This window comes from Schistocerca americana, chromosome 6 (genome assembly GCF_021461395.2).
Source record: "Schistocerca americana isolate TAMUIC-IGC-003095 chromosome 6, iqSchAmer2.1, whole genome shotgun sequence".
In the NCBI taxonomy this organism is placed as follows: Eukaryota; Metazoa; Arthropoda; class Insecta; order Orthoptera; family Acrididae; genus Schistocerca; species Schistocerca americana.
The window spans coordinates 158,181,889-158,209,204 of record NC_060124.1 but is presented as its reverse complement, the minus strand read 5'-3'; the positions used below and the strand labels follow the sequence as shown (position 1 = coordinate 158,209,204).

Genomic DNA, 27,316 nt, shown 5'->3' with positions numbered 1-27,316 from the left:
GTATTTGTAATGCAATCTGTCTCGATGCTATGTCAAAGGTTCTGCGATATATCCACTGGCTTAAAGGTGAGGGAAGATTATGGTTGGTTGAGAATGATCACATACAGTAGGTGGTTCGCTATGTGACAAATCACTTTAAAAAGATGCAACACTAAACTGAGCTCGTAAGAAATGTACTCTGGCTTTTCAGGTCTATAGTGTTACGCTTTTCGATAGAAACGCTCTATGCGATTTGGAATCAAGTCCTTCCATTTAGCCACACACCTGCGTTGGATCCTAAGGAGACGTCTTCTAATGATTACAGTCACTGATGAATAATATTTGAGGCACTCTCATATCTCTAAACGTATCACCTTTTTCGAACTTATCTGCTACAGTAAAACTCCAACGTGGTTTTAGACCGGCCCTCTGCATCTTGTAACTGTTCCTCACACTCTGCCCCACCCCCCATGCACCTTTTTCCATGTGATCGTCCTAATTTAAGTCCAAAATGAGCAGAAGTCGGAGAGCGCTATGTCTACCACCTTCTGCAAACCGTGGAGAAACAGAGCGACCTGAGTTAATGCGACAGGGCCGCGTTTTCTGATCACTGGTAGGAAAATGGGTACATACTGTCATAGCACCACCAACCATGTTCGATGTGTAAGGTGAACACTAAACGAAGCTTTTCCCTGCAACACGAGGTAGTAGAAAAAGATAGTATGGGAACTGGAAGAAGCATGAGGATTTCGCTACTGCATTGCAATGTGTTTTCAGACTACATACAAGTACCACAGTCCGAAGGAGATCAGTGTCCTTCAGGGTGCATTCATGGCTGTCACGCATACTTTCTTTCTACCATCGTTATTTTGTACCATCCATCAGAAAAAAACTACAAACTATGAAAGCTCCGCTAACTTCACCCAGTAGAGAACTAGACAAGATATTACTGCATCCCTCTCTTCTCACTGCAATATACGAGGTGCATTCAAGTTCTAAGGCCTCCGATTTTTTTTCTCCGGACTGGAAAGAGATAGAAACATGCGCATTGTTTTAAAATGAGGCCACGTTCATTGTCAATACGTCCCAGAGATGGCAGCACCGTACGGCAGTTGGATTTTTACCACCAGCAGCGAGAATGAGAACTGTTTTAAATACTTAAAATGGCGACGTTTTCCTTACTTGTACAGCATGCAATCATTCGTTTTCTGAATTTGCGTGGTGTGAAACCAATTGAAATTCATCGACAGTTGAAGGAGACATGTGGTGATGGAGTTATGGATGTGTCGAAAGTGCGTTCGTGGGTGCAACAGTTTAATGAAGGCAGGACATCGTGTGACAACAAACTGGAACAACCTCGGGCTCACACAAGCTGGTCTGACGACATGATCGAGAAAGTGGAGAGAATTGTTTTGGGGGATCGCTGAATGACTGTTGAACAGATCGCCTCCAGAGTTGGCATTTCTGTGGGTTCTGTGCACACAATCCTGCATGACGACCTGAAAATGCGAAAAGTGTCATCCAGGTGGGTGCCACGAATGCTGACGGACGACCACATGGCTGCCCGTGTGGCATGTTGCCAAGCAATGTTGACGCGCAACAACAACATGAATGGGACTTTCTTTTCATAGGTTGTGACAATGATGAAGTGTGGATGCCATTTTTCAATCCAGAAACAAAGCGCCAGTCAGCTCAATGGAAGCACACAGATTCACCGCCACCAAAAAAATTTCGGGTAACTGCCAGTGCTGAAAAAATGATGGTGTCCATGTTCTGGGACAGCGAGGGCGTAATCCTTACCCATTGCATTCCAAAGGGCACTACGGTAACAGGTGCATCCTATGAAAATGTTTTGAAAAACAAATTCCTTCCTGCACTGCAACAAAAACGTCTGGGAAGGGCTTCGCGTGTGCTGTTTCACCAAAACAACGCACCCGCACATCGAGCTAACGTTACGCAACAGTTTCTTCGTGATAACAACTTTGAAGTGATTCCTCATGCTCCCTACTCACCTGACCTGGCTCCTAGCGACTTTTGGCTTTTTCCAACAATGAAAGACACTCTCCGTGGCCGCACATTCACCAGCCGTGCTGCTATTGGCTCAGCGATTTTCCAGTGGTCAAAACAGACTCCTAAATAAGCCTTCGCCGCTGCCATGGAATCATGGCGTCAGCATTGTGAAAAGTGTGTACGTCTGCAGGGCGATTACGTCGAGAAACGCCAGTTTCATCGATTTCGGGTAAGTAGTTAATTAGAAAAAAAATCGGAGGCCTTAGAACTTGAATGCACCTCGTAGAACTGCAGAATGGATCATATGTTTGATATTGTGCAGGACTGATTAGATGTTTTAAACCCTGCCTGGCGATGAGCATATATATTATAAACACATCGTTAGATGCAGAGTGTGTGTAGGTACATGGTGAAAGACCCCCAGGATATGGTAAAGTTGAAATTTATTAAAAAATGAAACAGCGATAACGATATAATCAAAGACCAACTATAGTTATGACATTAAATATGAATACGCAAAAAAATAATTGACAAATGACCATAAAACATCATTCACTTTTCCGTACACGATTTTGTTTCACTCTCTCATTTGTAGAGGCTTGACTGAGATGTACTGCTCGGAGTATGACGGGCTACGAGTGTTTTGTATCATATGTGTGGCTGAATAAGAGAAGACATAATAACATTATTAAGTATTTTTATTAAAGTGGAGCAGAACCAAGTTAAGAGGAATTCCTTCATATGTTATATCATCTTGAGAGGCACTGGTGTTCCCTGAAGTCAGCTGCCTGCATCTACAATTTAAATGGAGGAAAAGAAGTCCACGGTTATATTTTTGGTAAAATTAACAGAAGGAGAACCTGTCAGAAGATGGGAAATGTAATAAAAATATATATAGTGATGGGCACAGAAAAAGAAACAACGCAAGGTAAAATAAATGAACAGTAGCTTAATTTCGTACACGCAGAATACATCATAAAAATGCAATTGTACTAATATTCTCTTTTCAATGCAAGCAAACGGACAATTAACAATCAAATTTCCTTCATTGTTTCCTTTAATTTTTTTTATTATTGTAATACAACTGGCAACCCAAGTGCCACGACTTGAGGACGCCGGTTGTAAGTAGGGTTTTTTAACTATTGTTATAGTAATAAATTTCCATGTCTTTGTTATTAGTCATAAAAACTAATTGTTTGTATTTTCTGCTTGCATGAATCACAACGGGGAGCCAGTATTGCAAAAAGGCAAAAATTGCGGAGAAATTCTGGAAAGAAATAGGAGTTGGTCCCAGGTTATGTAAAATATTCCATATTAAGCTGATTTGTTCGGGGCAACAAAGGTAGGATGGCTACGCAAGTTGCTTGCATGGTTACGCTTGGTAGCACCTCATTTGACATATATAGGAACCTTTTCCTCATTATCCCCTTCCTTGAATTTTGGTGTGAAAAATTTACAGGAATTTTTCAGTGTGATACGTGTTGTCAATAAAACATAAGAAATCCCAACACAACAGTTTGCGTGTCATAGTAGACACAAAACAGGCTTTGGCGTCGCGTAAATTACAATTATCAAGTGTAATAATCAGCATACGAAATTTTTATTTTTGCATATTCATACAACATGGCAGAAAAATATATTTCAATTGTTGATATCTATAGCGAAAACGCAATCAGCCAAGACGGTGTAGAATTGCGCGATCTAACAATTGAAGTTCAGGTGTCATGCATGTCTACTGCAGGAAATTTAAGTAGGTCAGAGATGAGTGTCGCAGGTGTGACAAATGACGACATTCCACAACAGAATAACTTTGAAGACACAATGTTTACAATTGACGAAACAATGTCACACATCTCCCAGAGTGATAGACCACTCAGGAATGAAACACTGGAGAGCGATACAAATTTGAATCTTGATAACACGTTACGAACACCACTTGTTCATAATACAAACATTAACTTGGAAAGTACAGCTGACGGCAACCACAGTAGTACAACTGACGCACTGCTATGGCAGTTATTATCTAACATAAACACAACTGTGCTAATACACCGCAAATTCTTTCCACTAATGTCCGCATACTGAGCCGATCTGAGGAGAGGAGGCTGGCAGGAGTGGCGCTTATATTCACTTTGACTTGAGGAAGCTCCTACCGTGGTGTGCTCCTATTCTGCACACCATTGGCCGACATCGTTTAACTGCCTTCTCTGGTCTTGCGTTCTTCGTCTTCACTCCCGTGCTTGTGGTTACGCCAGAACAGAAACAAGATACGAACACGGTAGAACAGCAACAAAACACTGTTACACAAGATCTAAATACAATGAAACAAGAACAAAAACAAGTATCCAAGGATTTGCAAGACACGCTCTCACAGAAGTTCAATAACGTAGCCAAAAATTTGCACACTGAAATCGACGAAAAACTGAATGACATGAAAAAACAAGTAAAGCATAAAGTACTTTCCGAAGTTAAGAGTAACAATACGGAGTTAAAACATAAGGTAGATTCTTTTAATAACCATTATGATTTAGTAGAGCAACAGATAAAGAAAATCACAGATGCGAACACAAACATTGAAGCCAAACAGAACCAGTTGTGTTCGACAGTAAAAGAGGTAACCACTGTCGTTAACAAGCTAAGCAAAGACTATGAAGGCGTACCTCTAGCTGTAGAAGAGCTTACTTTAAGGGTAGCAACATTAGAAGTTGACTCAGCAAGTGCTAAGAAGGAGAGAGAGAAGATCAATGAAAATCTAAGTGATATCATCAGTCCAGCTGAAGCAGGTATGTTAGATAAGAGTATATCATTGCAGAGAAGTTAGTAACCGACTGTAAATTATACACAGATGTAGTAGGAAAAGCTACTCAGAAAAAAGAAAAGAAAATAGTGAACAAGTTAAACATTAACCTACAAGCCGCAGAAGGTAGGATCCGCAGTCTTTTGGAAGAAAATATTACCGGATCTCGAAATATGCACGTAAATAATACACAGGCTACAGTGAACAAACACAGCCTGTCGGTATTGTCACGAGTCCTTCAGCAGGTACCAGTGACAGTTGTAGAGTACAAAATGAAAATATACCCACAACTCCAACACCTGAGCAATTACCAACCAGAGTTACAGTTAACTACAATAACAACATAAATACGTCAGAAAAATGCCACGTGTCTATCAACTATTTTTGCAGACGAATATTTGCTGAGACATCGACAGTTTCCTACATTCACTATCAAAGCTAAAAGAATGAACCCAGTAGTTTCTACCAGTGCTTTTCGTCCACAGTTAATTTTAGTTAGAGAATGAACCCAGTAGTTTCTGCCAGTGCTTTTCGTCATGTATTTGCACGCAACTGGACGGAAGCACAGAAAATCAGATTTGTCGTGGGATATACACGAGGTGACGTGGCCGAACGTTGCTCAGAGCCATTTGAACCCAGACTATTCACCTCTCAGGGAGTGGGGGCAAAGCAAAACTACAAACATGTTTCATAAGATTTGAGAAACAAAGTGACATCAAGGATGATCTGTATCAACATGAGTTAGATACAACGAATAATATCCAGGAAGAACAAGTCCACAGTTAATTTTAGTTACAGGTTCAACTACCAAGCTAATGTCAAACGCATTTTTCTATGAACTGAAGAAGAGAGGTAAATTTCCTGTCCAAAATTGCAACGTGCAAACTGCTACAGCCAGTAAAAATTAAATTGGTAAAACGTAAAGCACTTGTTCCATTACAAATTGAACATTTTACAGTGAAGTGCAATTTTCTTATAATTGACAAACTTATAGTTAAATGTCTTATTGGCAAGACACATTTAGAACATGCAAAACACAGACTGACATAGGTAATGGTAAATGCCACTTTTATGTAAAGGGTCAGGTTTTTTCCATTGATTTAGTCAAAAAACCTGATAAAAGCAACAAAAACTATCCAGAGTCAAATGTAATAGTACAGTATTCCTTCTAACTGTGTCTTTCACAAACAAATTTGATACTGAACAAGAAGAAAACACTGATGTTAGTTCCAAAATGGTAGAGCAGAAACTAAGTGAATCACAGATACTAGATGATATGCAATGACAAGAACTTTCTAACTTGTTATTTAAGTATGCAAACGTATCAGAAAGGAGCCACGAATAGTCAAAGACTATCAATATAAATTTGAAGTCTATCCACATGAAAAAAATTATGTAACGTCATATCCTATTCCATGGGCAAAACGAGAGGCAGTAAAGGAAGAGATCAATCATTTGATTAAATGGGGAATTATACAACCTTCATTTTCACGTTATTATAGTGCTATATTACCAGTAAGTAAACCAGGTAGATCTGTAAGGTTAGTTCTTGGTGCTACAGGTATCAATAAGATTTTAGTACCAGTATGCATAAGACCAGAAAACTTGCATGAACAGTCAGTATACTCGACCTATAGGAATCATACTGGCAAATAAAGCTCCACATAAAAAGTCGAAAATATACAGCATTTGTTTGTGGTGGCCAAAGCTACGAATTCTGTGTTCTGCCTTTTGGACTGAACATTAGTGCAGTCGTGTTTATATCTGCACTGAACAAGGTCTTAGAACCAGAACTGCTTGGTAAAGTCACTGTTTATGTAGACGAAATGCTAATAGCCACATCGACTTGGTTAGAACATATCAGGCTCATTGAACAGGTGCTTCAACGATTTGCAGATTACAGAGTAACAGCCAAGTTAAAAAAAATCTAGTTTTGGTAAGAGGCAAGTAAAATTTTTAGGACATGTTGTGACAGAACAAGGTATATTACCTGATCCGAAAAAACGTGATACCCTACTCAATTGTCCAGCTCCAAGGAATAAAAAACAGCTTAAAGCTTATTTAGGACTAGCATCCCTTTTTCGGAAATTCGTACCACAGTAACTCAACTTGCTATGAAAAAACAGGCCTTGGTTATGGGATGATAATTGTCAGAAGGACTTTAATAACATTATGCAGGCACTGCCAATGCAAACATTCTTAGCCACCTTGACATGTCCAAGGATTTTCTCAATGAGCAGATGCTTTATCTCAGGGGCTGGGTCCATGCTTGTTCCAGGTATGAAGAGAAGAAGGGAAAGAAGTACCCAAGATCATCAGTTTTGGTAGTCCCCATTATCATAAGCAGAAAGATCTTACTCTCTGTCAGAATTGGAAAGTTTAGCTTAACATGGGAAATTAAAAAGTTTGTATATTTTTTGTGGGGCAAGCATACCAAAGTTTACTGTGACCATCAGTCACTGTCATTTCTTTTAACATGTAAACTGTTGCACCATAGATTAGCTAGGTAGTGTCCATATTTACAAGAACTCAGTTTCGAGATCATTTATATTAAAGGAAGTCAAAATGTTATTGGAGATGCCTTGTCTGGGTTACCAAAAGCTTTAGATGAATTTAGTGAATTAACACAGCAAGTGCAGAAATTAAAACGTTATTAATGCAAGATACAACACAACAGTCTGATTACCATAAGTTTTGTAAGCAAATGAAAACTATACAACAGTAAGATCGCAAATGGAGTGAAGTCATGACAACCTTAAACAAGATGAAGTTGGAGAGGAAAGTAAATGGTGTCAGGAGCACAAGGGCGTTTTGTTTCATAGGAAACATGAAAAATCTGATCAATGGTGTGTGTGTATTCTGAAGATTATATCATCGAATTTATGAGACACTTACACGAAGTATGGAGACATTATGGAGTAGGTAAATCTACTGAAAAAATTGCAGAACTTCATTATTTTCAAAATTTGAGAAGGTAGGTCCTACAGGTATTAAGAAAATGTGCAATATGTCAAAAATCAAAACAGTCCAATGTGTCAAAATATACTGAGCTGTACCTAATACTCGCAAAAAACCCTCTAGATATAGTATCCCTGGACATAGCTGGTCCATATCCAAAAAGTGAAGGAGATGTAAGATACGTAGTGGCACTACATGATATTTTCCCGAAACATATCAAAATGTATGCCATTGAAAATGCAACAGCCACAAATATCAGAAAAAGAATTAAGGAAGACTATTTGAGAAGAATAGGTAAACCAAAGGTACCACTATGCTTCATATTTCGTTGGGCAAAAGTGGAAACAATTTATGTCTTCACAGGGCATAAGACATGTATTAGTGAGCGTTTTTCACCCGGAAGCAAGTCCTGTCGAACGAGTCTTTGTAGAATTTAACTGGTTTGTTAGGACATACACCCCCACAAACACACCCGATGGTTAGAATGCTTAAATCACTTCATGCAAGTTGTCAATAAAGTTCCGCATTCTTCAAACAGGTTTCACACCTAACGAATCGATGTTCCAGACAAAACAAACGAATGAGTGGGAGTCGCCCATACCAAAAGTATTCACTACAGAAATGACACTACAAGACAGAATGAAACAAGCCATAATTACACCCGAAAACAGTTCGGAGTATAGAACGAAAATTTTAATAAGAAACTGAAACGTGTTACACAGATTCTGGAAGGGCAACGAGTCCTCTTATGGATGCATCCTAAATCGACAAAATCTGGCAAACTGAATAAGAAGTGGCAATTACACTATTCAGGACCATATATAATTTCTATAATACTTTACTCTGGAACGTACAGATTAGTCTATGAGAAAACAGTAAGACAAGTGTGTCCACCCTCACAAAGATATAAAAGCATTTATACAATGATGAAGCAAGGTAGCATTTTTCTTTGTATCACAAGATAATTGTGCATAATGTACATAACTCTAAGTGTAATTTTTTTCTGGAGTGTATTTTAGGATAAAGTAATGTGTATCAGTATAAGAAATTCTTTTGACTTGTACACGTAAGCATAAAATCGACAGGATGAAAAGTAATACACCACTTCACGAAAAGCGAAAGTATAAACAGAATTAGCTTATGGCTCAGCTGTGCACGCTCAGCAATGCGCACTGACGTCAGTAGTGGGAGAGGAGGCACTGACCTGTGTGTATGTGCGACAGACTGGCAGAAGGCACAACCAAACAGGAATGCGATAGGTACATATACCTAACTTAAATACAAAGTAAACGGAAATATTAAACAATTACATCTACTAAGAACTAAGGAACTTATTGATATATGTGTAGAGAGATTTAAACATATTTACAAGCAACAGAAAGCATTATGAAAAATATACGAGACGTGCAAGCTAAGAAGAAACGATAAAATACCGTAGGAAATGTCAAATAGTTCTCTTTGCAGGGTAAATGATCATAAAGGGTAACAGAATAAACGAATGTCTGTGATTTAAACACAGTATGGAAATGTCTGCGGACGGATGTAATGACCAAATTCATCAGTGGCCACTGAGCTACACAGTGCCATTAGTTTTAAGTTTTTTTCTTATTTTAGCGGCTAGTGCATCATCACGGCGCAGAAGAAGAGAATTATGTCGAGAGTATCAGGTACCAAATGAAGAAATGGGCTGCCCCTCGAGTAAACAATTTAGTTATAAGGATGTTTATACAAAGGTCATCTGGCAAATGAAAAATGAAAATATGCATCGTCGCAGTATAGCTCCATGACATTTACCAGTACCTATGCGCTGCAAAGTACACATAAACATTTAAGCATGTGATTTTACAAAAACTGATTAATTTTTACTGTGTCACATGAAAGCATTCCATGTATTTGAGAAAGATAAGTCTACAATGGTTGAAACTCCTTCATAATTAACACAGAGCTACACGTGAATTGAAATACACACCACTAGCACATGAAGAAACAACATGATAGTACATGCATGATTAGTCAGTACACATTATTTCCGTAAAATAAGAGTTCCTTGGCAACTAGTTCATAACTGTGCGAGTAGCACTTCCTCCTAAATCCTTGAACCAGTTGATGAGTATTTCCCTTCTTCCCTCCCAGACAAAGGAGGTGGCGCCAAACGTAGTTAGGCCAGCAGTGTGTAATGTTTGAATGTTTTTCTTCCTCCTCTACCTCAGGAAGCAATGAGTTCACATAAGTGACAAAAGCATGTCTATAAAATGAAATATAAATGAACCATATGCATGTATTGTACCATAATAATGTGTTACGTAATTAATTTGTACATGTGATGTGAACAAAGATAAGTTGAAAGACACAAACAAACTGTAGTAACAGAAACTAGTTAAAGAAAAATTTATGACTGTCAAAACTTAAAAAATATATGTTTGTAGTATAAGCCATAGGTATACGCTATCATGTTATATATTGCTGTAACTCAACACTTGTATGAATTTTCATTGAAAACCAAACTCTGTGTAATGGAGTGAACTTTAAAGATAAGCAATTTATACAGTGTTTTGGACGGCAATATGAGTCTTTCAACAAAGTGGACAGTGAAGTGTGATGCCGTTAAAATACGTGTGCAACGAAGTTATTTCTCAGAATTCTGTCTCACAATGACTGCTACATTAATAAGTGAACTATAGTTGTTCGAGCCAGTATTTACCTCGTCAACAGATGCCGTTGGCCAGGGTTCTCTGCGCTGAAAATGCGAGTACGATGGGTAATAATGACGCCCGAGCCACTAGAATGGAGATCTTCTGCCATAGCGTCGAATTTTGAACAACAAGCACACACACACTGCACTCAGAATGAAGACAAACGCCACGACAATCCTTTAATATGTAATACTCAGGTGAAAGTGTGACACTCAATGTGAAATCAATACTAAGAAACGAGTGCACGCACGTGCGACGGTAGCAGCTAGCATGTTGACCGTTAGCGGCTCGTGCTTAGCCGCCAAACGCATTAGCGCACAGGCACAAAACCCGACAACGGAGACGAAGCAAACTGAACATTATTGCCAGTGCGCTAAATTCAAATACGTAATGAACCATCATATCATGTATATAATCTTTTAATTTCTTGTAGAACTCTAACATACATAGCATACGCTGACATCCATTCCATTAAATAAAAGAGAAGCCGACAAATAAAGGGCATTGCCCCAATCGGCAAATGTAAACATAAGTTATGTACTTACAAAAAAAACTGTACATCTCTATTCCATGTCAACGAACAGTGTGAGGGCAGTTGTGTAGGTACATGGTAAAAGAACCCCCCAGATATGGTAAAGATGAAATTTATTAAAAAGTGAAACAGCGATAATGATCAGATCAAAGACTGAATATAAACGTCGGCAAAGACATTAGTTATGAATGCGCAAAAAAGCGTTGACAAATGACCATGAAACATCATTCACTTTTCCGTACATAATTTTGTTTCACTCTCTCGTATGTAGAGGTTTGGTCAAGATGTACTGCTCGCAGTATGAAGGTCTACGAGTGTTTTGTATCATATGTGTGTCTGAGTAAGAGAAGACTTAATAACATTATTAATTTTTTTTATTACAGTGAAATAGAACCAAGTTAAGAAGAATTTCTTCGTATTTTATATAATCTTAAGAGGCACTGGTGTTCCCTGAAGTCAGCTGCCTGCGTGTACAATTTAAATAGAGGAAAAGAAGTCCATGGTCATATTTTCGTAAAATTAACAGAAGGAGAAGCTTTCAGAAGACGCGAAATGTAATTGAAATATATATAGTGATGGGCACAGAAAATGAAATGACACAAGGTAAAATGAATGAACAATAGCACAATTTCGTACACGCCGAACATTTCATAATAATGCAATTGTACTAATATTTTGTTTTCATTGCAATTGAAAGGACAATTAACAGTCACATTGCCTTCATTTTTTCCATTAATTATTTTTTTATTATAATATAAGGGCTATTCCACCTAATGTGCGTCACCTCTCTTAGAACTTTTCTCTGCATCATTCATATTCGTTCTCGAATTACACTATTTCCCTAATGGTAATGGGCTTGAGGTTTCCACATTTCGTCGATGATGATAATAATAATAATAATAATAACAGTAATGCATGGACATACTTACCAAGCAGCATGTGCTTATCAGACTCCATGCTGGATCAGTGATTCCATGCTGGTAATATATACAAATGGTAACCGAGTTTGTAAATTGTTTGAAAAGCACATTGCTAGTCCTACTGGTGACATAAGGCACTAACAAAATGTAATAGACCTGAATGTGGCAAGAATAATAGCCGATACTAATCGATGGGACCATCGGGGGAGGGTACACAGAAAAGCAGGTTTAGAATCTAGTATATGGTGTGAAACAATTTGCGTCCACGACGTACAAACGGTTCTTTAAAAGCTGCCCAATGGAAACGATTGTACTTCCATTTCTGTGTTCATAGTATGTGAGTGCAAATGTTTTGTAGAAGACCCACAGTAATCGCTGTGTGACGATTGAGACGCCAGATACCGTAGACTACATTTAGCAAATAAAAACCAAAACGCCTCAACCCAGATTCGACCTTGACCACCTGCATGGTAACCCAAAACATCATCCATTTCACCAACTGCACAGCACTATTCCTGTCCCTTTCAGACCCACTGGCTGCAGTTGTGTACATTAAATTATAGTGTCTCTTAGATGGAACAGAAATATTTTTCCCCACTTGGAACGTCATGTACTCATTTGTGAATGTTCAGTCTCTTTATCATGTACAAGTGCTCAGAATTGAAGGGCTTCACTATAAAAATATCAGTTAGTTAGTGTAGCGGTACACAGCAATTTGTGACTGCCAGGATATATGGGAGTATTTGGTTAGTTATATTCCACTGTATAGATCAATATTATTATGATTATTTTTTCTTTACATTCTCAGACGTTAAGTCTGGTTAAAAATGGAAAGTGACACGGACCTTGATCAAGCGTCACTTTCTTTTAACTGTAGGGTATGTGTTATATTGCATTTAGGAACTTTCGGGTAATTGAACATGTATCAATAATTACAGATTTCTGTAGTTGTATATATAAGTTTGGATGTAGCTGTATTGCATTGATGTACTGGTGGATATTGTGTGGTATGACTCCTGTAGTTGATAGTATAATTGGTATAATGTCAACTTTATCCTGATGCCACATGTCCTTGACTTCCTCAGCCAGTTGGATGTATTTTTCAATTTTTTCTCCTGTTTTCTTTTGTATATTTGTTGTATTGGGTATGGATATTTCGATTAGTTGTGTTAATTTCTTCTTTTTATTGGTGAGTATGATGTCAGGTTTGTTATGTGGTGTTGTTTTATCTGTTATAATGGTTCTGTTCCAGTATAATTTGAATTCATCATTCTCCAGTACACTTTGTGGTGCATACTTGTATGTGGGAACGTGTTGTTTTATAAGTTTATGTTGTAAGGCAAGCTGTTGATGTATTATTTTTGCTACATTGTCATGTCTTCTGGGGTATTCTGTATTTGCTAGTATTGTACATCCGCTTGTGATGTGACCTACTGTTTCTATTTGTTGTTTGCAAAGTCTGCATTTATCTGTTGTGGTATTGGGATCTTTAATAATATGCTTGCTGTAACATCTGGTGTTTATTGTTTGATCCTGTATTGCAATCATGAATCCTTCCGTCTCACTGTATACATTGCCTTTTCTTAGCCATGTGTTGGATGCATCTTGATCGATGTGTGGCTGTGTTAGATGATACGGGTGCTTGCCATGTAGTGTTTTCTTTTTCCAATTTACTTTCTTCGTATCTGCTGATGTTATGTGATCTAAAGGGTTGTAGAAGTGGTTATGAAATTGCAGTGGTGTAGCCGATGTATTTATATGAGTGATTGCTTTGTGTATTTTGCTAGTTTCTGCTCGTTCTAGAAAGAATTTTCTTAAATTGTCTACCTGTCCATTTATTATTATTATCATTATTATTATTATTATTATATTGAATTGTAACTATTGAGCCCCCCCCCCCTCCCCCATGAACCGTGGACCTTGTCGTTGGTGGGGAGACTTGCGTGCCTCAACAATACAGATAGCCGTACCTTGGGCGCAACCACAACGGAGGGGTATCTGTTGAGAGGCCAGACAAGCGTGTGGTTCCTGAAGAGGGGCAGCAGCCTTTTCAATAGTTGCAGGGGCAACAGTCTGGATGATTGACTGATCTGGCCTTCTAACACTAATCAAAATGGCCTTGCTGTGCTGGTACTGCGAAGGCTGAAAGCAAGGGGAAACTACAGCCGTAATTTTTCCTGAGGGCATGCAGCTTTACTGTATGATTAAATGATGATGGCGTCCTCTTGGGTAAAATATTCCGGAGGTAAAATAGTCCCCCATTCGGATCTCCGGGCGGGGACTACTCAAGAAGACGTTGTTATCAGGAGAAAGAAAACTGGCGTTCTATGGATCGGAGAGTGGAATGTCAGATCCCTTAATCGTGTAGGTAGGTTAGAAAATTTAAAAAGGGAAATGGATAGGTTAAAGTTAGATATAGTGGGAATTAGTGAAGTTCGGTGGCAGGAGGAACAAGACTTTTGGTCAGGTGAATACGGGGTTATAAATACAAAATCAAATAGGAGTAATGCAGGAGTAGGTTTAATAACGAATAAAAAAATAGGAATACGGGTAAGCTACTACAAACAGCATAGTGAACGCATTATTGTGGCCAAGATAGACACGAAGCCCATGCCTACTACAATAGTACAAGTTTATATGCCAACTAGCTCTGCAGATGACGAAGAAATTGATGAAATGTATGATGAGATAAAAGAAATTATTCAGGTAGTGAAGGGAGACGAAAATTTAACAGTCATGGGTGACTGGAATTCAAGAGTAGGAAATGGGAGAGAAGGAAACATAGTAGGTGAATATGGATTGAGGCTAAAAAATGAAAGAGGAAGCCGCCTGGTAGAATTTTGCGCAGAGCATAACTTAATCATAGCTAACACTTGGTTTAAGAATCATGAAAGAAGGTTGTATACATGGAAGAACCCTGGAGATACTAAAAGGTATGAAATAGATTTAGGAACCAGGTTTTAAATTGTAAGACATTTCCAGGGGCAGATGTGGACTTTGACTACAATCTACTGGTTATGAACTGTAGATTAAAACCGAAAAAACGGCAAAAAGGTGGGAATTAAAGGAGATGGGACCTGGATAAACTGAAAGAACCAGAGGTTGTACTGAGTTTCAGGAAGAGCATAAGGGAATAATTGACAGGAATTTACATCTACATCTACATTTATACTCCGCAAGCCACCGAACGGCGTGTGGCGGAGGGCACTTTACGTGCCACTGTCATTACCTCCCTTTCCTGTTCCAGTCGCGTATGGTTCGTGGGAAGAACGACTGTCTGAAAGCCTCCGTGCGCGCTCTAATCTCTCTAATTTTACATTCGTGATCTCCTCGGGAGGTATAAGTAGGGGGACGCAATATATTCGATACCTCATCCAGAAACGCACCCTCTCGAAACCTGGCGAGCAAGCTACACCGCGATACCTCATCCATAAACGCACCCTCTCGAAACCTGGCGAGCAAGCTACACCGCGATGCAGAGCGCCTCTCTTGCAGAGTCTGCCACTTGAGTTTGTTAAACATCTCCGTAACGCTATCACGGTTATCAAATAACCCTGTGACGAAACGCGCCGCTCTTCTTTGGATCTTCTCTATCTCCTCCGTCAACCCGATCTGGTACGGATCCCACACTGATGAGCAATACTCAAGTATAGGTCGAACGACTGTTTTGTAAGCCACCTCCTTTGTTGATGGACTACATTTTCTAAGGACTCTCCCAATGAATCTCAACCTGGTACCCGCCTTACCAAAATTAATTTTATATGATCATTCCACATCAAATCGTTCCGCACGCATACTCCCAGATATTTTACAGAAGTAACTGCTACCAGTGTTTGTTCCGCTATCATATAATCATACAATAAAGGATCTTCTTTCTATGTATTCGCAATACATTAATTACATTTGTCTATGTTAAGGGTCAGTTGCCACTCCCTGCACCAAGTGCCTATCCGCTGCAGATCTTCCTGCATTTCGCTACAATTTTCTAATGCTGCAACTTCTCTGTATACTACAGCATCATCCGCGAAAAGCCGCGTGGAACTTCCGACACTATCTACTAGGTCATTTATATATATTGTGAAAAGCAATGGTCCCATAACACTGCCCTGTGGCACGCCAGAGGTTACTTTAACGTCTGTAGACGTCTCTCCATTGATAACAACGTGCTGTGTTCTGTTTGCTAAAAACTCTTCAATCCAGCCACACAGCTGGTCTGATATTCCGTAGGCTCTTACTTTGTTTATCAGGCGACAGTGCGGAACTGTATCGAACGCCTTACAGAAGTCAAGAAAAATAGCATCTACCTGGGAGCCTGCATCTAATATTTTCTGGGTCTCATGAACAAATGAAGCGTGTTGGGTCTCACACGATCGCTGTTTCCGGAATCCATGTTGATTCCTACAGAGTAGATTCTGGGTTTCCAAAAACGACATGATACTCGAGCAAAAAACATGTTCTAAAATTCTACAACAGATCGACGTCAGAGATATAGGTCTATAGTTTTGCGCATCTGCTCGACGACCCTTCTTGAAGACTGGGACTACCTGTGCTCTTTTCCAATCATTTGGAACCTTCCGTTCCTCTAGAGACTTGCGGTACACGGCTGTTAGAAGGGGGGCAAGTTCTTTCGCGTACTCTGTGTAGAATCGAATTGGTATCCCGTCAGCTCCAGCGGACTTTCCTCTATTGAGTGATTCCAGTTGCTTTTCTATTCCTTGGACACTTATTTCGATGTCAGCCATTTTTTCGTTTGTGCGAGGATTTAGAGAAGGAACTGCAGTGCGGTCTTCCTCTGTGAAACAGCTTTGGAAAAAGGTGTTTAGTATTTCAGCTTTACGCGTGTCATCCTCTGTTTCAATGCCATCATCATCCCGTAGTGTCTGGATATGCTGTTTCGAGCCACTTATTGATTTAACGTAAGACCAGAACTTCCTAGGATTTTCTGTCAAGTCGGTACATAGAATTTTACTTTCGAATTCACTGAACGCTTCACGCATAGCCCTCCTTACGCTAACTTTGATATCGTTTAGCTTCTGTTTGTCTGAGAGGTTTTGGCTGCGTTTAAACTTGGAGTGAAGCTCGCTTTGCTTTCGCAGTAGTTTCCTAACTTTGTTGTTGTACCATGGTGGGTTTTTCCCGTCCCTCACAGCTTTACTCGGCACGTACCTGTCTAAAACGCATTTTGCGATTGCCTTGAACTTTTTCCATAAACACTCAACATTGTCAGTGTCGGAACAGAAATTTTCGTTTAGATCTGTTAGGTAGCCTGAAATCTGCCTTCTATTACTCTTGCTAAACAGATAAACCTTCCTCCCTTTTTTTATATTCCTATTAACTTTCATATTCAGGGATGCTGCAACGGCCTTGTGATCACTGAGTCCCTGTTCTGCACTTACAGAGTCGAAAAGTTCGGGTCTGTTTGTTATCAGTAGGTCCAAGATGTTATCTCCACGAGTCGGTTCTCTGTTTAATTGCTCGAGGTAATTTTCGGATAATGCACTCAGTATAATGTCACTCGATGCTCTGTCCCTACCACCCGTCCTAAACATCTGAGTGTCCCAGTCTATATCTGGTAAATTGAAATCTCCACCTAAGACTATAACACGCTGAGAAAATTTATGTGAAATGTATTCCAAATTTTCTCTCAGTTGTTCTGCCACTAATGCTGCTGAGTCGGGAGTTCGGTTGTTGAGTGTAACCTCCACCCATAATAATTCACAGGAACTATCCACTTGTACTTCACTACAGGATAATCTACTACTAACAGCGACGAACACTCCACCACCGGTTGCATGCAATCTATCCTTTCTAAACACCGTCTGTACCTTTGTAAAAATTTCGGCAGAATTTATCTCTGGCTTCAACCAGCTTTCTGTACCTATAACGATTTCAGCTTCGGTGCTTTCTATTAGCGCTTGAAGTTCCGGTACTTTACCAACGCAGCTTCGAGAGTTTACAATTACAATACCGATTGCCGCTTGGTCCCCGCATGTCCTGACTTTGCCCCGCACCCGTTGAGGCTGTTGCCCTTTCTGTACTTGCCCAAGGCCATCTAACCTAAAAAACCGCCCAGCCCACGCCACACAACCCCTGCTACCCTTGTAGCCGCTTGTTGCGTGTAGTGGACTCCTGACCTATCCAGCGGAACCCGGAACCCCACCACCCTATGGCGCAAGTCGAAATACAGTAGAAGAAGAATGGGTAGATTTGAGGGATGAAATAGTGAAGGCAGCAGAGGATCAAATAGGTAGAAAACGAGGTCTAGTAGAAATCCTTGGGTAACAGAAGAAATATTGAATTGACGAAAGGAGAAAAAATAAAAATGCAGTAAATGAAGCAGGCAATAAGGAATACAAACGTCTCAAAAATTATATCGACAGGAAATGCAAAATGGCTAAGCAGGGATGGCTAGAGGACAAATGTAAGGATGTAGAGGCTTATCTCACGAGGGGTAAGATAGATACTGCCTACAGGAAAATTAAAGAGACCTTTGGAGAAAGGAGAACAACCTGTATGAATATCAAGAACTTTGTTGGAAACCCAGTTCTAAGCAAAGAAGAGAAAGCAGAAAGGTGGAAGGAGTATATAGAGGGTCTATACAAGGGCAATGTACTTGAGGACAATATTATGGAAATGGAAGAGGATGTAGATGAAGATGAAATGGGAGATATGATACATGGGAAATATGATACTGCGTGAAGAGTTTGACAGAGCACTGAAAGACCTGAGTCTAAACAAGGCCCCGGAGTAGACAACATTCCATTAGAACTACTGACAGCCTTGGGAGAGCCAGTCCTTACAAAACTCGTACCAACTGGTGAGCAAGATGTATGATACAGGCGAAATACCCTCTGACTTCAAGAAGAATATAATAATTCCAATCTCAAAGAAATCAGGTGTTGACAGATGTGAAAATTACCGAACTATCAGTTTAATAAGTCACAGCTGCAAAATACTAACGCGAATTATTTACAGACGAATGGAAAAACTGGTAGAAGCCGACCTCGGGGAAGATCAGTTTGGATTCCGTAGAAATGTTGGAACACGTGAGGCAATACTGACCTTACGACTTATCTAAGAAGAAAGATTAAGGAAAGGCAAACCTACATTTCTAGCATTTGTAGACTTAGAGAAAGCTTTTGACAATGTTGATTGGAATACTCTCTTTCAAATTCTGAAGGTGACAGGGGAAAAAAACAGGGAGCGAAAGGCTATTTACAATTTGTACAGAAACCAGATGGCAGTTATAAGAGTCGAGCGGTATGAAAGGGAAGCAGTGGTTGGGAAGGGAGTGAGACAGGGTTGTAGCCTATCCCTGATGTTATTCAATCTGTATATTGAGCAAGTAATAAAGGAAACAAAAGAAAAGTTCGGAGAGGTATTAAAATCCATGGAGAAGAAATAAAAACTTTGAGGTTCGCCGATGACATTCTAATTGTGTCAGATACAGCAAAGGACTTGAAATAGCAGTTGAACAGAATGGACAGTGTCTTTAAAGGAGGGTATAATATGAACATCAACAAAAGCAAAACGAAGATAATAGAATGTAGTCGAATTAAGTCGGGTGATGCTGAGGGAATTCGATTAGGAAATGAGACACTTAAAGTAGTAAAGGAATTTTGCTATTTGGGGAGCAAAATAACTGATGAGGGTCGAAGTAGACAGGATATCAAATGTAGACTGGCAATGGCAAGGAAAGCGTTTCTGAAGAAGAAAAATTTGTTAACATCGAGTATAGATTTAAATGTCAGGAAGTCGTTTCCGAAAGTATTTTAATGGAGTGTAGCCATGTATGGAAGTGAAACTTGGACGATAAATAGTTTAGACAAGAAGAGAATGGAAGCTTTCGAAGTGTGGTGCTACAGAAGAATGCTAAAGATTAGATGGGTAGATCACATAACTAATGAGGAGGTATTGAATAGAATTGGAGAGAAGAGGAGTTTGTGGCACAACTTGACTAGAAGAAGGGATCAGTTGGTAGGACATGTTCTGAGGTATCAAGGGATCACCAATTTAGTATTGGAGGGCAGCGTGGAGGGTAAAAATCGTAGAGGGAGACCAAGAGATGAATACACGAAGCAGATTCAGAAGGATGTAGGTGGCTGTAGGTACTGAGAGATGAAGAGGCTTGCACAGGATAGAGTAGCATGGAGAGCTGCATCAAACCAGTCTCAGGACTGAAGACCACAACAACAACAACAACAACTATTGAATGACCAGTTTAATTATTACAATAGTGAATATTTCAAAATTAATTTTTTAGTACATAAAAAGAAGCTAAGTGCACAAAAAATATGTTCAGAACTGCTATATATTTTGGTACAAGTCTTGTATCTAAACTCATTAAAAGTGAGTTAAGGGCACTATAGCAAAAATGAAAAAATTTGTCACTCCAGAGCAAAATTTCAGTTCTGAAAGGGCTATGTGCTGACAGAGGTATTAGCGTAATGCGATTACATTGTTGCCAGACTGTCGGTCTTTAACGTTCATTTACTGTCAGAAATATGCACAGTACGAACTTTTGTGACAGATATTTTTGTATTGATAGTGACATTGATAACTACAAAACTTATATTTCCCGAATATGATGTTCCTGAGCAGCCATAACTCCCTGTAGCCATAACTTCTTAACCACTAAGCCACTGTTACATTGGTGAAAGGTGACGCTGCTGGAGTATTCCGAAATTTAACAATCAAAATTTAGATGGGGATGTTACAAAATCATAGAACCAACAGAAGATTTTATGATGGCAGTTGAAGACGAGTGTATTGACAGGGGAAGATGTAAATAGAAGAGAAAACTGGGCTGAATTCATTTTTGTAAACTAAGCTGGGCTGCAAAGCTAGGTTTCCTATATGTTTGAAAATGACTGCTTACAATCTGTATGTATTACCAGTTTTGACTTATGGCAGCGAGACGAAAACTGTTCACTAACTGATGTTCAGTGAGAGAACAGTGGAGAAAAATTCACGATGACTATTAATAGAAGAGACAAGACAACGAGCGAATAATCAGTGAATACAGTGAAAAGGAAAACTTAACTATGACATAAATGCAAATACAATGGAGTGGCGGGCGAAACATGTATGCAAGCAATAAAGGTAATAGATGTACCAAAGGAATCAGAAACCAAATGCATGTGTATAGCTGGAGACTGTGACGTAGCGATGCGTTTGGAGGAGTGTTCAGTGGATGTCAAATGTCTGATGATGGGTAGCAGTTAGTTCAAGTTACTCACACAGGTCAAATGCTTTGAGATGAAACAAGAAATTTTATTTTATAGTTTCACTTTTATATCGCGTTATAGACTTGCGGAGTTCCTTAATTAGCAGTTTGTTGGCTTGCACAACGAAATCGAATCATACATTCAATCGCCTGTGGTTTATAGTCAATGTTTTTGTGTGTACCTCAGAAGCGCAAAGGAATTTGATAGTATGTGTGATTGTTACTTCAATATACAGCGTGAAATGCTCTGATGCGCGTAATCACGAGTAGACTAGCATTATTCTTTGCTGTAATGTGGACGTATAAGACTCCCCTGAATGAATATTTTGTCCATGAGTGTATGTGCTGGGTAATTAGGTTTCAGTTTGGACAGATATGTACCGCACTTCTCCTACATCGTGCTTGCACTTATTTCACAGTGTTGCAGTGCTAGCTGAGTGTTCCTTATACAGAAGGTTGTCACTGGTCCTGTAACAACTAAAACTTACCTGCAGTCACTCGTGAGAGGATTGTAGGCGCGGCCGGCAGGGCACTCCATTCGCTGAGAATAGTAGCCCACGGCAGGGCAGAAGTGGAAGACGCTACAGTTGTACGGGTCTGGGAAATACCCGAGGCCGTTGCAGTGAATGCTACCAGTTGTGTCGGCGCCGCAGGCCGTGGGGCCAGTCACGCAGGTCCCCTGCTCGGCACTGCACCTGGTAGTGCCCTGCGTGCACGTCTCCAGCACCACCTCCTGGAAGCCTCCCTGGCCGTTTGACACGCAGAGGATCACCTACAACCAGAAAAAGGCGAAAAAGTCGTTTTAGCAGGAAAGCTTTCTTCATCAGATTGAATCTACTGGCGTCAGACATTCCTCTATTAGCGGTCTGGAATGATATGACCATTATGGAGTGATGGGGAGCCATTCTTTCAGCCTGTCAGGATAGTATGTGTGATGATTGTTCTTTCGGATATGTGTTAAAGAGCAGACACTATTTTGATCCTGCAGCCAATACGAATCAAGACATCCTTTTGATCTTACAGACACTATTAATTAAAACACAAAGGAATTAAAGAAATTAGCTGGCAGTGGGTACCACATCCGCCTAGTAAGCAGGAATGTATATTGGAATTCCTGTCTGACAGAAAATTTTCATCTTGCTTCATTGATACAGATCAATGCCCACTGGTAGCTAATACTTTTAATTCCTTTGAGTCTTGATTCGTAGTGGCTGCAGGATCAAAATAGTGTCTGTTCTTTCAGACGTGTCTGAAAGAGCAGTGTGATCCATGTGACTTGTTGTTCAATCGATGTGCATTACTGAGAAATCTAACTCAAGTACTTGATTTCCTTTGTATCATAAATATTGTGGAAGTTATTAATGATTTCGTATATTTCAATTATAAAAATAATCTAGGTGCCGTATCTTCTCACATATGTTGATTACAATTCATATCTGCATGCTAGCAGAGTCGTTTCAATCTCCTCTTTAGTTTTACATATCGTCCCTCACCATGGCTATTACAATTTGCAGTGTGAGTGCACAAATGCGAACAATATAAAAGAACAAATTGCTGCTCGTTACCAAAACACATCGCCCACATTCAAATACAGTATGTTGTGCCATATGATAACACATGCTGAGTCCATATAATTGTTCCAACTGCAACAGTTCAGTCACTGACTATGAAGCTTGGCCCAAATTAAATTTGTCAGTCTCCATACATATTCCATAAGACATTACGGATATGTTCTCTTAAGTTTAAAAGGTCCATGTTTGTTTCTCAATCATATATTCTCTCTGTTCACTCCTTATATACTAATACAAGTATACAATTTTATTTATGTTACACCTTTGTGTCCCTTAACCATTCTAGTAAGCTACTCAGTAGGTATTTAATGTATTGATAACTCATAGGGATGGAAAGTTGTATGTTTCAAGAAAAAGTAGAGCACACAAACTGTTAGTAGAAAAATGGCAACGCTAATTGTGCTAATGCTTACAGTCGTGATGTTATATCATTGTTTTTCTCTACAATGCTGAATATGCTGTAACGTTTGTTCTGCGAAAATTAGTCCCCTTTGTAATGCTATCGGTTCACCCACTGAGTGTAATAGGCCTGGGTCCTAGGTGTTGTTTAGGAACGTTAGGTTTTGTGCTGGTAACACTTCTAACAGTTTTTCCAGTCGGTACCATGTGGGTTGTGATAACTTGATCATGTTCAGACCAGTGATGGTAGCTGGAAGAGGAATTGTGCTCGTGCTATGTCACAAGTTGTACCATTTATCAATACGCCACCGTTTTCTGATTCTAATTTGGTCATAGTTTTGGGTTTTTTTTGTTTTTGTAACACTTCATGAAGACAGCTTGTAGTGAGAAAACTGAATAAATCGATTGTGCTCCTGCTCTCTGGAAATAAGGTCATGGGACCAACCTTCCTCTCCAGCGCTCTGCTACTTCTGTTGTCCATAATAACAACTATACATGTCTGTGTGCTCGTCTGTATCACTCTTACTGGACAAACTGTAATGTTTTCTCAAAGACATTCTCGCAACTCTTCTAATGACAGGAGCATGTAAGCTTTCCTTTGGTCTGGGGTTATTAAGACTTCCTGCATTTGCACTTGTATCCACTCGCCTATAGCTCCCCGCTTTATCTTATATGGTTGAACTGTAAGACACGGGTATCATGCGTTCATGCACACTATCGAGTATGGAATGGATACATGCAGTTTTGCTTTATCTGTACTGATTTCGACAGTTGCTGTATGATATAGTAGCGCTACATTCTTCTCATGTTGCATGTCTGTAGTAAATTCGTTTTGTGCCTGTTGTAATCCTGCTAGAAATTGTTTTGGAGGCAACAGTAAAGAACTCAGTTGCCTGAGTATTACATGGTAAACCGCTTCTTGCAGTGTTGCTACTTCTAGTCTTGCATCATTTAAGCTTTCTGCCAATGCTCAAACAGTATACCTAAGGTCATTCTCCCATGCAGTGCACTTAACTGAGTATGTTATTATTTATTGTATTGTATTGTATGTAGTCAGCGGTCTTCCCACTCTGTTATTTTTTAACACATTCTGCTCTATGTTTGGCAGTTGCGTCCTATGAAAATCAACTGTGGTTTGGTGGTGTCTGCTATTACCAGTATTGGCTTTATTGTATTATTTAGATTTTGTGTGTCTTCGCTGTCTGTTTTGCCAAATACAGTTTTCAGTAATTTTTTTCCTGCATCCAGCCCACCCCTTTTCCTTTGTGCTAATTTCTGTGGCACTAGTTCTGTTAATTGACTCAGATGCACTCTCAGTTCCCCATACTAGAGTCTCAGTTCTTGATACTTGTTTCGTATTTTCTCTAAAACTTTGTCTCTCCACGTATCTCGATGTAATTCCGTTAATACATCTTGTAACGTGTGAACCTCATTTCTTACTTTCCTAATGTCGAAAGTTAATCTGAGTGTCCACTGATAGCTAGTTAACAGCACATCTGGCTATCTGGAGAATAATATTCCAGAATTTAGAGGCTAGTTCTGAATTGTATTCAGTACTCCTTGCTTGACAAAATGCAGTGTTATGAGGACTACAATAATCCTTCTGGATATCTCATGCTGGCATGCCACCTAAGAAAAGAAACCTATTACCAATCCCATCCTGCTTCTGAAAATTTACTGACACAAAAAAGAAAATAACTTCTACCATAAAGCAATGATCACTACAAACTTCCAAGCTCTATCATACCTGGTACAAAGATGCATCAATAAATTCATAACAATACTAAACAAAATAAAGATAACGAGTGTACAGAAAACCTCTAAAAACAACATAAAAATCTAATGACAACTATTTATCTCGTGATCTGAGTGCACAAGGTGTACTGTGTATCGTCATATTGTCATTAGATACCTGTTTTCTAATTTTTAGACACCTTTCTCGATATTGATGTAGGATATGGGACTTGTGGTGGTACATCAACAGTTCCTGTGAATGGTTTGCTCCTACTATTCACGTGAACAACAGATTTTCTGTCGGCAGCTGTAATTTAACTTTTACTAGCAAAGTCATTTCAATGACTTGCTGTGGACCGAGGTACCTGGTTAAAAACATCATCGCTTTACTTTCAGGCATGTATGGGTTTTTAACAGTACCCACCGACCAATTCTGCACTTTGGCAGTTACCCTGTATGTTACCCTGCCTGTTCCTGACGTTCTAATTCTTTCGGGTTGGTTCATTTCACATTTTGCCAAACTTCACATAAACATTTTGCCAATTCCCATACTGCCTCTCTATTAGCTCGAAGCTTAGGCTTCAGCATGTCAGAGGATGATGGCACATTCTCTTATAAACCACTTAATATGGCGAAAGATTGGTATTGGTGTGGATTTAGAGCTGTAGGCTGATATTATGAACGCTGGATACATGTCTCAGTCATTGAGTTGGATACTGGCTTGTCATTGTGTTGTCTTAACGTTCTGGAAATTGTCCTATGCACCCTTTCTGTTCGTCCACTTGCTCGTGGATAAAAAGAACTTGTTCGTAATTTTCGAATTCGAAGAAAGCGACACAACTGCTTCAATAACTTTGATATGAAATTGATACCTTGAACTGTCATTATGGCATGCAGTACAATGAACTTAAGGATACAATTATTTACCATTGCTTGAGCTACTGTGTTAGCTCGCTGGTATGCTGGTATTGCGAAAAATGGTCTGTTGCTGTTAATACATACTTTTTTCCCTGCAGGTGTTCTATTAAAAAGTCCTAAAATATTCAGCCCAACGATTTCAAATCGTTTCTTTACCTCTGGCAATCTCTGTAATTATACATTCGGATGTCAGCTGTCTGTGCACAAGATGTGCTGCCTTTTCACATTCTTCCGCATCGCATCTCACGGCTTTTCACTACAATTTTTCAGAGACTCGTTTGTCCACAGTTCTGTGACTGCTATGACCTGCTAACATGTGGTCAAGTGTTTGTTGCAAAATCTTGCCCTTAACGCTGGTGGAACCACTTCACATTGTCCACACTTTGGCGATGGATGTACTATGGATGTAATATAAATGTCTGACAGTCTGAAACAACTGTACTCCAATTTTTCTCTTTAACATATCAACATTCATATGCTTCTTACCCACTTTTTAAACTACTTCATAATCAATTTCACTCAGTTTGAGTGCCCATCTCGTGAGTCGACTAGAAGGATCTCTGTATTCAACAACCATTTCAGTGATATCTGGTCTGTTATTACTTTAAATTTGTGATCACGCAGATAGCACTGTAAGTATGTAATTCTGAAAATAACAGATAGCATCGCCTTTTCTGTAGTTCTGCCCTACTGAGTTGTCTAGATGCATGAGCCACTGGAAGTTCTTTACCATCTACATTCTGACTTAGAATGTAACAACCATACTATTGCTGACATCACATGACGGAATGAACCCTTTCTTACATCTGTAAATATCAGTACTGTATATGATATTAACATTTTTCTCAATGCCTCAAATGTTGTTTGGCCCTCTGTTTTCCTATGAAATTTTACCCTTTTTCTTAGTAAGTCGTTCAATAGCCCTGCAATTTTTCTCTAAATTATTGACAATTTTTCTACAATGGTTGCATAGACCCAGGAACGATGGAGTTGTTGGGTTGTGTGTGGTGTCGCAAAGTCAGAGACTACCAATATTAATCAGGGATCAGTTTTCACACCTTCTGCACTAATCACATATTCAAGACAGTTAACTTCTGATTGGGCGAAATGTCATTTATACATGCTGAGCGACTTTTTCTTCCATATATCTTAAATGTTCTTCCATATCTTTCGAGAATACAATGATATCATTTAAGTATATCATACATTTATTCAGTTTTCATCGCGGAAGTATACCATCTAACAATCTGTGTAATGTGCGTTCTTGAGTCCAAATGGCATTCTGTGACACCGATAATGGCATCATGGTCTTGTGAAGGCAGTTTTCACTCTGTCTTCTAGAACTACCTCGAGCACTTCTTAGATCCATCATTGAAAAATACCTGTGTTGGCCTAAATTGTCCAATATCTCAGTAACATTGAGAGGTGGGATATGCAGCAGTGACAGTTTTTGGATTCAGGTACTGGTAATAACAACAGAACCTGTATTTATTAATACCATTCTGTAATTTCTTAGAACAATGACGACAGTGGCACACCGTAGTCTATCACTATGTTTTGTTATTCCTTCCGCAAGTTG

General features: G+C 39.3%; 1 protein-coding gene across 1 annotated transcript in view; it reads right to left on the bottom strand.

Moving 5' to 3' along the window:
- LOC124620024 (primary septum endo-1,3(4)-beta-glucanase-like) overlaps positions 1–27,316 on the bottom strand; it is a 145,967-nt gene that overhangs the window by 39,574 nt on the left and 79,077 nt on the right. Inside the window, exon 3 of the mRNA XM_047146691.1 lies at positions 21,604–21,887. Coding sequence (XP_047002647.1) covers positions 21,604–21,887 — 284 coding nt within the window. The remainder of the gene's footprint in view (positions 1–21,603; positions 21,888–27,316) is intronic.